Source organism: Lotus japonicus, chromosome 2, assembly GCF_012489685.1.
Source record: "Lotus japonicus ecotype B-129 chromosome 2, LjGifu_v1.2".
Classification (NCBI taxonomy): Eukaryota; Viridiplantae; Streptophyta; class Magnoliopsida; order Fabales; family Fabaceae; genus Lotus; species Lotus japonicus.
In genome coordinates this window covers 70,080,399-70,093,283 of record NC_080042.1, presented here as the reverse complement: position 1 = coordinate 70,093,283, position 12,885 = coordinate 70,080,399, and the positions used below count along the sequence as shown (strand labels likewise).

The window sequence follows — 12,885 nt, the reverse complement described above, 5'->3', positions numbered from 1 at the left end:
ACCTTATTAGTTACAAATTAATCAATGAATTCCACATTTCTTTCTATTTCAATTGATTAAATTCAATTCCTTCACGATCAAAACTTCCATTCAAACAATAATCTTTGCATAAGGTCCAAGTTTGATTCCTCAAACAACACTAAAAAAATATGCCACATGCATCATATGACTGGAAGTGCAGTAGTAACTTGTGCAGATAACATTACTATCAGGTTAATAGTAAGAGGAAGCTCCATGTGAGAACTGAAAAAATTAGGCTATCTTGTGCTTCATACCTTCTTGATTTTGTTTGGACCAATTTCTTGTTTCAAGTCTGCTTGTCTTTGACCAGAAAACAATGTCCGCTTGTCAAACACAGTCCAAAATAAATACCATAATCAAGTGCATATTTGAATATCCTTCTACAATTGATTCTCAAGGCAGAATCAATTATGGGGAGAAGCTTCTGTGAGTAGTTCTTGGGTTTCAAAAACGATTCTGATGAAAGATGAGTTGATCCAAACATCCTAGAAATATGATCTAACATTTACTGGGCTAGTCACTGTCCCAAGCCTCATCAGCTTCTTTTGGTGTTCTCCTCTTATGGATATCACTTTTGACCACATTGCTATTTTGACTTGTGGGGTGGTTCCCATCCCTAGCAGATCTTGATACTCTTGAGTCCTCCTCAGCATCTGAATCCCACAACCAGCTTTCTCGACCGCTAAATACATCTGTGGACTCAAAATCGGTTCTGCCATTTCCTTCTTGGGTCCCTCTCACACTCTTTGGTGCATCAAAACTACTATGATATGGAGCGGGATCATCAACCTTACGCTTATGATCCCTCATACCATTCTTTTTGTCTCTCTTTATTTGAAACGTGTGCTCATCATCACTGCTGCTACTCTTGTAGTTGTCCCTGACCTGTCTCAGATGTCCTGAGTCATTTTCATCCTCATCAGACTCCCACATTGCATTCTCAACATCACTAAGCATGCCTTCTGATTCAGAATCTTCTATGGCCATGTTCCTCCTAAATTTACCTTCAACGTGTCTATTTGGACTTCCATTGACTCGGGTCCTACCCATCTCTCTCCCCGTTCTACTTTCCTTGAACCTACCTCTACCTTCATTAGAGCCATTGCTATCAATATCACTATCATCAGCAATATTACTGGAATGCCACTCATCATTGTCATCATTGTCAGAATGGGCATTCTCTTCATCAGCACTATCCCTAGCCCGGTGCTTAGGGCGTGCAGTCTGCCAAGCCCTTGAGACTCTAACCTCACCATCATAGTCATCATTTCTAGAAACACCTGATCTTTTGAATCTTCCAGCAAAATCATCATCACCGTCATCATTATCAGAATGGGCATTCTCTTCATCATCACTATCCCTAGCCCGATGCTTAGGACGTGCAGTCTGCCAAGCCCTTGAGACTCTAACCTCACCATCATAGTCATCATTTCTAGAAACATCTGATCTTCTGAATCTTCCACCAAAATCTTCTTTGTTCCAATATCTAATTCTGCTCATCTCTTCATTTTCTTTGGCCTCTTCAGCTTCATATTCTTTATCTGCTGCATCCTCTATATCAGCAATGAATTGATCTAGCTCTTCCTGATCACTATCAAAAGAAGGCTCTGACTCTCCTTTATCTTCAATAGGTTCTGTTATTGACTGCTTTCCGTCACGGAACACGTAAGGACTTCCCTCTTTCTTGTCAATGGCATTGAAAAACGTGGAAGCGACTCTTTGGATGCTGGCCATAGCACTTGGATCCTCAGGATTTACTCCCATCCGTCGGAGCTGCTGTTCTAGTTTCTTTATGTTTAACTTCTGAGATTCAAGAGCTTGCTCAAATCTGGCCTTGAATAGAGCCTGTATACAACATTGGGAAAAAATACATTACCTCCGGCACCACAAAGTTCTTTGTACAGTATATACCATAACTAGGGACCAGACAATTCTTTTTAATTAAAAAAAGTAACAAGCAGATTTGAGTTATCAAACCTACATCTTTTTATCTGAATCCTTAACTAATTGAATAAAGGAACTAATCATGATAACTAATAGACTCCTAATCCAAAGTAAATAAGGAAACGAATTATGAAGTAAAAAGAAATATGGAATCTAATCCTAACAGATATGTTCTAAATTTCTTTAAGATACAATACAAATATTATAATTTTTTTTCATATATTCTAACAGGAATATAACAATGCAACCATACCTTCCTCTTTGTAAGGGTGTTAATAGGTATCAAATTTTTGGGTTGACGATAGTTTCTACCACGGAACATAATGATTGTTTTCACATCGTGAACATTTATCACAATCCCACCACTCAATCTTGCAAGCATTGAAGCCATTTCTTTTATTTTTTCCTTGGGGAAATTGTCACAACAAACTTGCACAGTCTCATGGAACTTCCAATGGAGATGCATGTTTTGCACAACTCCTCCAAAGACTCCACGAACACCAACAGGGACATAGTTCTTGTTCTTGAATCCAACTTTTTTATATGCCTGAAGCTGCTCAGGTGTTAAGAGCTCCGGGTCATGCCGAGGAGAAGACAGATCTGGTAGCTCATATTTCTTGAGTTTTTGCAATAGCAATGCCACTTTCTTCTTCGCCTGAAATAGTTGGAAGGTAGGCAAGTAAGATTTAACCAAATGTTCATATAACGACCACTACGCCAAACAAACAACAACAACAACAACAAAAGCCTTATCCCACTAAGTGAGGTCAGCTATATGGATCACACTACGCCATTGAGCTCGATAAAAAACCAAATTAAAGGGAATATTATTGATAATAAGATCATTTTTAACAATATCTCCCCATGTTCTTTTTGCCTCCCACTACCCTTTTCACAAGACTATATACCATGTTTGAGCACTACACCAAAATCAAGCAAAAAATTTATCAGGTAGTACAAACATGCAATCAATTATCATGACTTGAAAAATTCACTTCATGATTATCTTCTATGTGCTGCTAATAACTAAACAATCAAAACCAAATAAGTAACTAAAATGACAACAGCTTAAAGCTAATGGGGAATATTCAATATCTTCAATGAAGAAGGAAAAACAATCCCAAGCAATACACTCTCTCTCTCTCTCTCTCTCTCTCTCTCTCTCTCTCTCTCTCTCTCTCTCTCTCTCTCTCTCTCTCTCTCTCTCACACACACACACACACACACACACACACAAAGATAGTTCCCATAGTTCTCATCTATTTAATTTAACCCAATTCCTACTTCCTTGTGGTACCCTGGACCTCACAACTCTCAATCAATCAATGGAATAGTCATACAAACAAAAGTTGTGATCACAGAAACTCTTGAGTCTGGACTCTTTTTGGACAGAACTCTAAGTTCAGGTATCTCCTATATGAGCCAATTCTGTTTACCACTTTAACACAGAAGTAACATGCAGGCATATTTATTTTTGTTATTGTAAATACTTTGTAATATAGTCCAAGTCATTTAAAATTAGAATACAGAACTTTCAAACTGCATCAAAGTTCAAATTCACAATCTAAGACAACTATTACATCTCAAAACAAAGTATGAAAGTAAAAACATGGATAACAAAGTAAAGTCCAAACAACCATTAGAAGGGCAGTTAGATAACATACTCTTTTGAGGTTGTAAACAAGCCTCTCTTCTTCTGTCATAAGCTTCTTCTTCAATTTCTTAGCTCTACGTATCTCCCTTAATGTCTTACCAGACTCCTTCTGCATCCTCTTCTCCACCTTGCTTCGCATGCTCCTTCCTTTCGATGTTGACATCGCCCGCGACGATGATCCATTCATGAAACTAAATGGCTTAACATAACCACACAAACCAACATCATGGTACGGCTCCACTTTAACTATGTTGCTCTGCTCAGTCCTATGTCCTAAAGGCACAACATTTCTGAACTCAAAAAAAAAATACCCCATTACAAAATAATCATTATTTCAACTAACAAAATGCACTTCAATCAAAACTAATAAATTTCAAACTGATGGGAGTTAAAAAATTAAAAAAAATGATTGAAAAAATGAAGAATTTACAAAAGAGAGTAATAACAGTGAGAAGCTATAGTTAAGAAGAAATGGGGTGTGAATGGGGTGAAGTTAGAAACTTTGAGGGGAAAGAGCAAAAGGGTTTGATCCATTTATGAATTATAAGTGATATATTGAGAGATAGAGGGGAAAAGGGTAGAGAATAGGTACTTGTAGAGATTGGAGTGAAGTTGAAGTTGAAGTTGAAGGAGAGAAGAGAGGGGCTTGAAGCACTGCCTCTGCAGATTTCTGGCACCGAACATTCTTGATTTCGTGCTGCGTTTTGGTCACCGATTACTCACACTCTGCACTTCTCTCTCGTTTTGGGTTTAGACATGGGCGAGGCGAGGGTAAACTATCACAGGGTTTTGGAGACTTTTTTTTTGTTACAACAAGGTTTTGGAGACTTTGATATATGTATTTGTTTTTATTTTTCGGAGAAAACCATGATTAAATCAATTTTTATCAATTACATTCTTAAAATTTGAAGTTCACAAATTTTAGTCCATAACTAAATGCATTAAAGAGTGAAAGAATTAAAAATATTAATGTTTTAAACTTCAAGGATTTAATTGATTATTTTGTTTATAAAGGACTAAATCGATAGAGAAGAAATGGGTTAACGGCAAAGGACTAAATAGAGTTTTAGTCTAAACTAAATCATTAAGAAAAAAATTCAAAACCAACACATATTGATGCAGTTGGTAAGAACATATTACTTCTCCTCATAAAGTTGTATGTTTTATTTTTGTTGCTAATGTAAGGTTGTGTTGGTGGGTGATCTTTGGAAGCGACTTTTGGTCTCGATGGCATGCTCTATCATGTGGTGACCGAAGCCGAACCTATCCAAAATTTTATTCACAAAAAAAAATTAAATTAAATACCAATCACGTGTTCCAAAACCAAAATAAAAAAACAAATAAAAGAACACTCCAACGTTCGAGGCCGCCACAACTCCTTCAATTCTAAATTAAGATTGTCAGTAGCCTCCTCGTTACTTCCATCAAATTTCATCCCCAGAAACTTACCAACAAGCCAGGCCTTCTTGGCCCGCATATAGTAACGACCATACAAAGCACAACCCGGAGCCAGTGGAGCAAGAGAAATTATGGGTGTGGCCACATCAGAAACTGAATCACTATCAACAACCGCAACCAAATCCTCACGGGTGGTCGAGGACACCGAACGGGGCTTACGACCTCTCTTGGTTTTTAAGGGCGCCCTCGCCCACGAGGTATAGGGACATGAACTCTAAGATCTTGGTTATTAAGAAGACAAAGTTTTTTTTCTTCTTAATTTTCTAGGACGCCCTCACCCACAAGGTTTGCATTATGTTTGATTTTGGTCCTCTTAGTTTTTTTCTTTGAACTACTCAAATCCCTTTTGCTTTTGAAATCAAACAAATTTCGTTAGTCTCAACTTCCATATGCATAAAATCATTAAATCTTCATTTTCTTTTTAATTATTTTAGGATTTATGATGGATTTGATGTATTATATAGTTTAAAAAGTCCAAAAGTTAAAAAATTATCGGTTAAATTTTGGTCAAGTATTATTTTGATCCTCCTAGTTTTTTTTTACTAATCGAATCCATTTACTTTTGAAATTATGCAAATTTGACCCTTCTCAATTTTCTTATGCATAAAATTATTAAGTCTTCATTTTATTTTGAATTCTTTTAGGATTTATGATGAATTTGATATATGATAAAATTTTAAAAGTTTCAAAGTAAATAAAATGGTTAAATTCTGATTAAATTTGAAGGACTTTTTTGGATATGCGATTTGGGTTTAGCTAGGTAGAAATTAGGGAATTTTTTATTTTGGAATAGAATTTAATATTTCGAGTAGTGAGTTTTAATGAGAATAGCGTATAGAAAGATTAAATTGATTCAACTCGTGATGATTTTTTTAGAAGGCGGGAATTTGAGAGTTTTAAGTAGAATGATAATGATAGAGTGACTTGATTAGCAACTATTAACACTTAGGGTGCTAAAATCACATAGTATAAATTATGGAACCAAAAATATAATGTTAAAAAGCATTTTTGGCCCCTGATGTTTCAAGTTTGTGCAAATTTTGCCCCTACTATATTTTTGTCGATGTTTCTACCCCTCATGTTTTTAAACAATGCACCGTCTACCCCTCCGTCAGTTAGGCTTTCTCAGGAGAGGTTTCTAAGTGGATTGGAGAGATGAAGAAGAGTATATGAAGTTGATGATGATCAAGGAAATGATATAAATTAAATTTGCTTAATGTATATATCAATTATGTATGTAACTAAACTGGTTAAATGCATGCTTTGCTACTTACAAGTCTTGAGTTTGAATCTCTCATGCCCCCTTTTTCCAATTTCACTTGTAATTTCGACGTGGTAGGTCCAAAAAATATATAAAAAAGCCAAATCAGCTCATTCTGTTAGTTTCTTAACGTCTAACTAACGGAGAGGTAGACGGTGCACTGTTTGAAAACATGAGGGGTAGAAACATCGACAAAAATAAAGTAGGCGCAGAATTTGCACAAACTTAAAACATCAGGGGCCAAAAATGCTTTTTAGCCAAAATATAATTAAGCCTAACTTTTACAAAAACTGATAAACCAGATGATTTAAGTTAAAAAACAAATGATTCAATTGTTAATTTTATACATTAAGCTGTTGGATTTTCACTCCATCAGAGACATCAAATAGAGACTTGACCTCTGACATAAAATACTCTTATACAGATACTACTACTCCACCAAATGGTGATAATATGAGCATCAGTCTCAAATAGAACTTGCTCTAAAAGGGTAAGTTGGTGCTTACAGAAAAGTCAAAATCTAGAAGAGTATCCAATTCCAAGGTGTCCTGGATAGAAATTCCAAGTTGGCCCTCATTTGCATGACCAGTGAAACCGTTAAAAGTGGAGGAGTTCAATACAGAATCATTGAAGAGACCAGAAGAATCTAACATCTCCTGGCATAGTACGATGTCATCCAAGTCATCAAAGTAACTTACATCCTGTGATTCACCAGCTAACCATGCAGAGTCACCCATATTGTCCTCATTCTTTACATCAGATGGTGGGGCATGTGATTCTTGAGGTACACACTCATCATCCTAGTTCATCAAATTAAAATTTTAAAAAAGAATCAAAGAATGTAGTGTATAGGAGGAAAATAATATAAAAATGTTAAATATTTTTTCTCTACTCTCATTAGTATTTGAGCGACGGAAGCATGGACAACTATATGTGTACCATCCAGGGGTCTGGTGCATGTAGTTGTCCATGCTTCAAGCTTCACTAATGTGCAATGGAAGTCATTTCATAGCATGATTGGATCAACTTTTCTTTCATCAGAAACAATTCTGAAACTCAAAAGTCCCCTGATAGAAAGGTTTCCAAACATGCTTCTAGTCTCACTGAGATGGAAGTCATCTTCTAGCATGTTTTGATCATATTTTCTTTCATCAGTATCAATTCTAAAACCCATAAGCGAAAGTCTGCCTTCAAAATCAATCGTAAAAGAGTTTGCAAATAACTACACACCTGGATGAGTAATGGAAGTTCACTGTCATCAAAATTGTCATCACAATCAACATATATATCAGTATGAGGTCGACTTGGAGGATTTGGATTTGGGGTTCTTGGATCGGTTCGTGACGCCATGTCAGAACCTTCAGCCACTGGATTCTCCTCATTTTTCTCAGTATGCTTGTTCGGTTGATAAAAAACTTTTGAAACCACATATTCACCATCCTTCTCTTCCTCTTCACTTCCTAGATGGTACTGATGCATCACCCAATTGGATTTATATGGCTTGGACCTTTTCTGAGAGCTGACATAAAGAACCATGATCTTCTTGAATCCCTTATGCACTCCATCTTCTATCACAGGTTTGGTCTTACCTGTCTTGTGCCAGCGCACATGCTCCTCATGAGTCAAACCATGTTGATGATGGATCTTTCTACGCTTTCTTTGTCCAGTAGCGTATGCGTTAACTGTTCTGTTAAAGAAATGGACACTGCTCCCATCTTTCCTGGCACCTGAGATAAGAAAGGGTAGAATTTTATCAGAGAATGTGTTGCCCAAAACTGCATTTAGTCCAGATTTGGACAGAGTCAATGGAAGCCCCTCAACAAATTCAATTGTCAGAATATGTATAAAAGTGAACAAGAAGATAATCATTACAGGCCACTAAATTTGTTATAAAATCCAAGCTTCCCCTGAGAAAGAAGGAAAACGTCCTGATCTGATATCTATACATAAGTATAGATATTTAGTTACGGATATTCAGATATCAACTGAATGGTTACTTTTGTCCTTTAAAGATATAGGATCAGTCAACTTAGTGCATGTTCGGATACATGGTGGAAAACCATGGTGAGCCAAAATCACGATGGACAGAAACAACTTCTCTTAGCTTTTGTGGCTGTCCACGCGATTTTGCTTTCACCGTGCCTTTTCACCGTGTATCCAAACATGCACTTAGTCCATGAAAAATGGAAATAGGAAAAATAGTCCATGAAAATGAAAAACGGTCAATCTAATACTTGAAAGTTATGATCTATTTAGTCCTTGAAGGATGAAAAAGACTATCAATTTTAGTTCCCGGAATGACTTACTTGAACATCTTTACATCTTCAATGGACTATTTTAACATATTTCGATAGTTGATGGACTAAACTAACCTATATAAATCTTTCAGGGACCAAAATTACTATTCAATGTTTGGATATCAATAAAATTATCTAAATCTTTGTTGCTCTAGTTTAAAAGGGAGTGATTGGTCCCCTAAGCCCAAGAATGTTTTTCAGATGCTGATAATTTATGAATCATAATGTGCCGGAATCTACTGTGTTTTCATTCATTTTTTCTTTTAATCTTGGTCAGTTATCAACTTCTTTGATATGTTTGTCAGTTTTGGCATTTTGATTTCATTTTAGAGGTCCATTAGTCAAAATTTGCTGAATGAACTCTTAATGTTTACATATTTGAAAGCAAAAAGGGTCAGAGAGTCCTCACCTGGAAGATTTTCTGGATGTGTGTAGCAAATACCTTGATCTCCTTCTAGAGTTGGGATAAACTCATGGATGAACATGTGTGCCACTCTGTCTCCAATACAATGCTTTGCTGCTAAATGTTCTAAAAGTTCAACATCAGAAGGATCAAACTTTACACCAGCAGGAAAGCCAGGCCACTCCGGAAAAACCTACACAGGAAAAGGAATCAGTCAAAACTTAAATTTAACATTTTCCAGAGTTTAATCCTGGTATGAAGGTAAAATTTGCAAACTTCTAACTTTAAGTACTTAAATTAATTGCTTAAGCCAAATGAAGAAAAATGTAGGTTAGGAGAATTGGAGCATGCACAAACTCCATGGTAACACCTAGAACTTTTACTGTGAGACTTATAGGCTTATAGCATTTTACTATTTTGGTGGATGTGTGAATTTGAAAACTACTGGATGAAAAACTGAATCTTAAGTTGAATTTTAGCATACATCACTGTTGTCGATCCGATAATGACATTTTGGACAATCAAGATATGCTCCACAGTCCTTGATTTGATCAACTGTTGACAGATTAGTGTTTTTCACTTTCTTTGCAAATGATCCAAAGTCAATAATCCAGCTTCTGCAAAACAAATATAATCTTAGTTGAGTTAGATCAGCATTCATTCAAAATGACACATTGTTTACTTGAAGAACATCATATAGATATGAAGTTAAGGGATGTTTGGTTCAAATACAGAAAGAAAAGAAACATGGTTGCTGAAAACATAAAAGCAAAGAGAAAAACAATAATTCATCAACAGTTCACATGAAGGACTCAACGAGTTAGCTTGTGAAACTAAAATTTTTGAAGATGTCTTAGGCTTTGTTTGAGAGTTTTTTAGGTGAGCAAAAAAGAAAATTCTGAGAGGAAGGCGAAGAAATGGTAAGAAAGGGGGAAGTGAGGGTAAGCTCTCCCTTTATTAGAAAGTTGAAAATCCCACTAAATCCCCAAATTTTGAGGAACTCATAAAAATAACTGGACGTAGGGCTTTAGATGAAAGTTTGATGGGATTTGAGAGTGTTTAATAGCACCAATGATTTATGTTTGGATATCCATTGACACCAACATAAATGGATGTTAGCATGAAAAGAGAATGATACTCTCGTTATGGATTGAATGAAAGTACATTTAGATTCATGCACTCCACTGATATCCAAACACAAGAGCTCCAACCAGCTAAAAGAAAACAAAGAGGAAGACAAAGGAAGAGAATGCAGACATCATCAAAGAAGGCCCTTTGGGAACAAAAATCCATGTCTTGTCATAGATTCTGGCCCCCATAGTGCAGCAAACTCTAAAGACTGTGATAGTAGCAATTCATTCTACAGCCAGTGAGATTTCAAAATGAACACAAGGTCTAGGTGGTGCTACAGCCAGTGAGATTTCAAAAGCTTAAACATGGGGGCTTGGGAACATCAAGTTTTTCTCCAACACAAATCAGTCCCAAATCACATTACACCACATGATCACACCCCTAAGACAAATGACTATATTTCAATCATCCAGAAAACCACAACTCAAGTTGACCCTGAAGTCAAAATCAATTTGAGGGAGAAGCTTCTATAAGTAACTTCTTCTGGTTATCTGAATTGATTCCCAAAGAAGAAGAAAAAATGATCCAAGCATGCCATTAGTACTTCACAAGTGTTTCTTTCCACAATGCATTACCAGTTGTAGAAAGGAACAACAAGTTTTTTCCAAATTAGGCAGCAAAGATTCCAAAATCCAAATGGGGGTATCAGATTACACTTTAACACTGTTCCCACTCATTTGCTATCCATATATGAACAAAAGTCCATAAATACTGTCCTTCATAACAACATCAAGTCATCAACCCCACAAGCCAAAACTCAACCACGTGATGTAACACTCCAGAATCTATCTAGATCAGTGTACTTGACTAATTTTACCAAAACAAGCAACAAAGTGAACATTCCTCCTGTGACACAAGTTTGCAGAACAATACTACCCAGAACAGAAAAATTGGATTTTCATGACAAGACTGTTTGTTTGCGGTTTTCAAAACAGTTTTCAGTTTAAATTCACAAGATGAAGAGAAAACAAAAAATGGGGTTCTAAGAAAACATCCAGAGTTGCAAACTTTCAAGCTGAACTATGAAACTTTCATTGCAATCTGCTCATGTAAGCTCACCTAGCCATTGCAATGGAAGAAGGGTGCAAATGAAGGACAGAAGAGAAAAACGCGTTTTGTGGAATGATAGTGAGTATTTAAAGAAGGTGTCGTAGCAAGGAAGTAAGGTAGTACAGTAAGAGAGAGACAGAGAGAGTGAGTGTCACTGAGAGAGAGAGAGAGAGAGGAGACCGAAGCAACGAAATGAGTCCGAGGCTTTGGTTCGGAAGTAGCTGGTCTTGTCTGAACTAAAACCGAGGGATACAGTGTCATGACTAGCTTGCTCCCCAAGCCATTCCATTTTTGACCTGCTATAACAGGTAAGAGGTATCTGTAAATTCTATATTAGTCCCAGAATTTTAACAAATTAGAAAGAAGGATCTACACTTCTTTACTTTTGTATAAGCTCAGCTCCACCCAGATAAACCCTCAGAACCACCACCACCACATGTAGAAGCAAAATGGGAGGAAATTCTTGGTCGCCATCGAAGAGACGAGGGATCAATATAAATGCCATTTGGGTAATATCAAGTTCTTCAGGGACCAAAAGTGAATTATTAGTAAGTAATAAGTATTAACTAATACTTGGGGGACTAAAAATTGGGTTTTCATAAAACTGGCTGATCAGGTAACCAACATGTAATCACAACCGTTGGATAAATAAAGGATATATCCAAGGGTAGATAGTAGGGGATGTACTGGTGTACTATGTTATTAGTCATGCCAACTTACTTTTTTTTAACTTTGCTTCCATTCAAGCTCGAGGTCTGTATTGTTATTTGACTTTCTTATTTGATCCAAGTCTTGTTCATCAGAATGTTTGTGGTGTGTGAATGTCATTTTATGAGGTATGATGAGTATTTTTGGATTGTTTAGAGTGATTTTAGGATTATAGTAGTTTGTTGGACTCAATTTGATTTTGAAATTGAGTTTGATATTAGAAGAAAAAAATTTGTTTTTTTTTATTTAAACTAGTTGTCTAATTTGGGGTATTGTCTAATTTGTTGGATTGGGTATTCATTCACAACATAGGGGTCGACATCATTAAACAACTTCATCTTTCAGTTTTTGAATCAAATGTTCCTTAAATTTTGGCGCATGTTAAATGGTTGGACAGAAACACTTAACATGCCCATTGTTAAGAGGTCAATTCGTGTATGGTTCGGCGACTCAAATGGACAAATATTAGGCATGTCATGCAGATAATCCAACAAAATGTATTTAGACTTTTAGTTACGTGTTAAGGGTGTTGTCTATCAAAGTTATGTCACTTAGTTTTTTCTTTCAACACAAATTTGGTTAGTATTCAATTTAATCATACATTTGAGCTTATTCTGTGTGATTGACCTATTAGAAGTGATTTGATTATGTAATTGTTTTGTCGACTGTTTAAATGTATTGTACAAGTTATTTGGGGTGAAATTTCACTCATCGTTTGTAAGGGTATAGTAGCCTCATAAATTATGCTTCGACATGTTCTATTAGATTTGTTGATTGCATCCTCGAAAGCCCATGCGACATACATTTGTAACGTTGCATGCAACGTTTGATATAAAGTTGTGACGTTTTGTGTAACGTGCGACTTAAAATTGTGATGTCTTGAGTAACGTGTGACATTGTAATGTCTCGTGCAATGTGTAACATAAAGTTGTGATATCTCGTGTTACGTGTAACATAA

At 36.2% G+C, this 12,885-nt stretch overlaps 2 protein-coding genes across 2 annotated transcripts; both read right to left on the bottom strand.

The window, feature by feature from the left end:
• Positions 1-36: 36 nt before the first annotated feature.
• On the bottom strand, positions 37-4,420 carry LOC130739174 (CRM-domain containing factor CFM9, mitochondrial). The gene is made up of 4 exons (XM_057591406.1): positions 4,212-4,420; positions 3,630-3,909; positions 2,219-2,620; positions 37-1,866 (listed from the first exon to the last, which is right to left on the bottom strand). Exons 1-4 carry the CDS (start codon positions 4,301-4,303, stop codon positions 535-537), a joined length of 2,106 nt encoding a protein of 701 aa, XP_057447389.1. The 5' UTR covers positions 4,304-4,420; the 3' UTR covers positions 37-534.
• A 2,242-nt stretch (positions 4,421-6,662) lies between these two features.
• LOC130739173 (SUPPRESSOR OF GAMMA RESPONSE 1-like) lies at positions 6,663-11,417 on the bottom strand. The gene is made up of 5 exons (XM_057591405.1): positions 11,229-11,417; positions 9,523-9,655; positions 9,045-9,231; positions 7,569-8,065; positions 6,663-7,138 (listed from the first exon to the last, which is right to left on the bottom strand). The coding sequence occupies exons 1-5, from the start codon at positions 11,234-11,236 to the stop codon at positions 6,821-6,823; spliced, it is 1,143 nt and encodes a 380-aa protein (XP_057447388.1). The 5' UTR covers positions 11,237-11,417; the 3' UTR covers positions 6,663-6,820.
• Positions 11,418-12,885: the final 1,468 nt, after the last annotated feature.

Bases quoted from the DNA above. Each gene is read 5' to 3' on its own strand.
- LOC130739173 (XM_057591405.1), bottom strand. The intron at 9,232-9,522 runs GTATGCTAAAAT...TTTCCTGTGTAG, and splicing joins ATCGGATCGACAACAGTGAT to GTTTTTCCGGAGTGGCCTGG. The intron at 8,066-9,044 runs GTGAGGACTCTC...TTCTTATCTCAG, and splicing joins ACATCCAGAAAATCTTCCAG to GTGCCAGGAAAGATGGGAGC.
- LOC130739174 (XM_057591406.1), bottom strand. From the start codon at position 4,303: ATGTTCGGTGCCAGAAATCTGCAGAGGCAGTGCTTCAAGCCCCTCTCT. The intron at 3,910-4,211 runs GTACCTATTCTC...TTTTGAGTTCAG, and splicing joins CTTCACTCCAATCTCTACAA to AAATGTTGTGCCTTTAGGAC. The intron at 2,621-3,629 runs GTATGTTATCTA...CAACTATTTCAG, and splicing joins TTGTTTACAACCTCAAAAGA to GCGAAGAAGAAAGTGGCATT.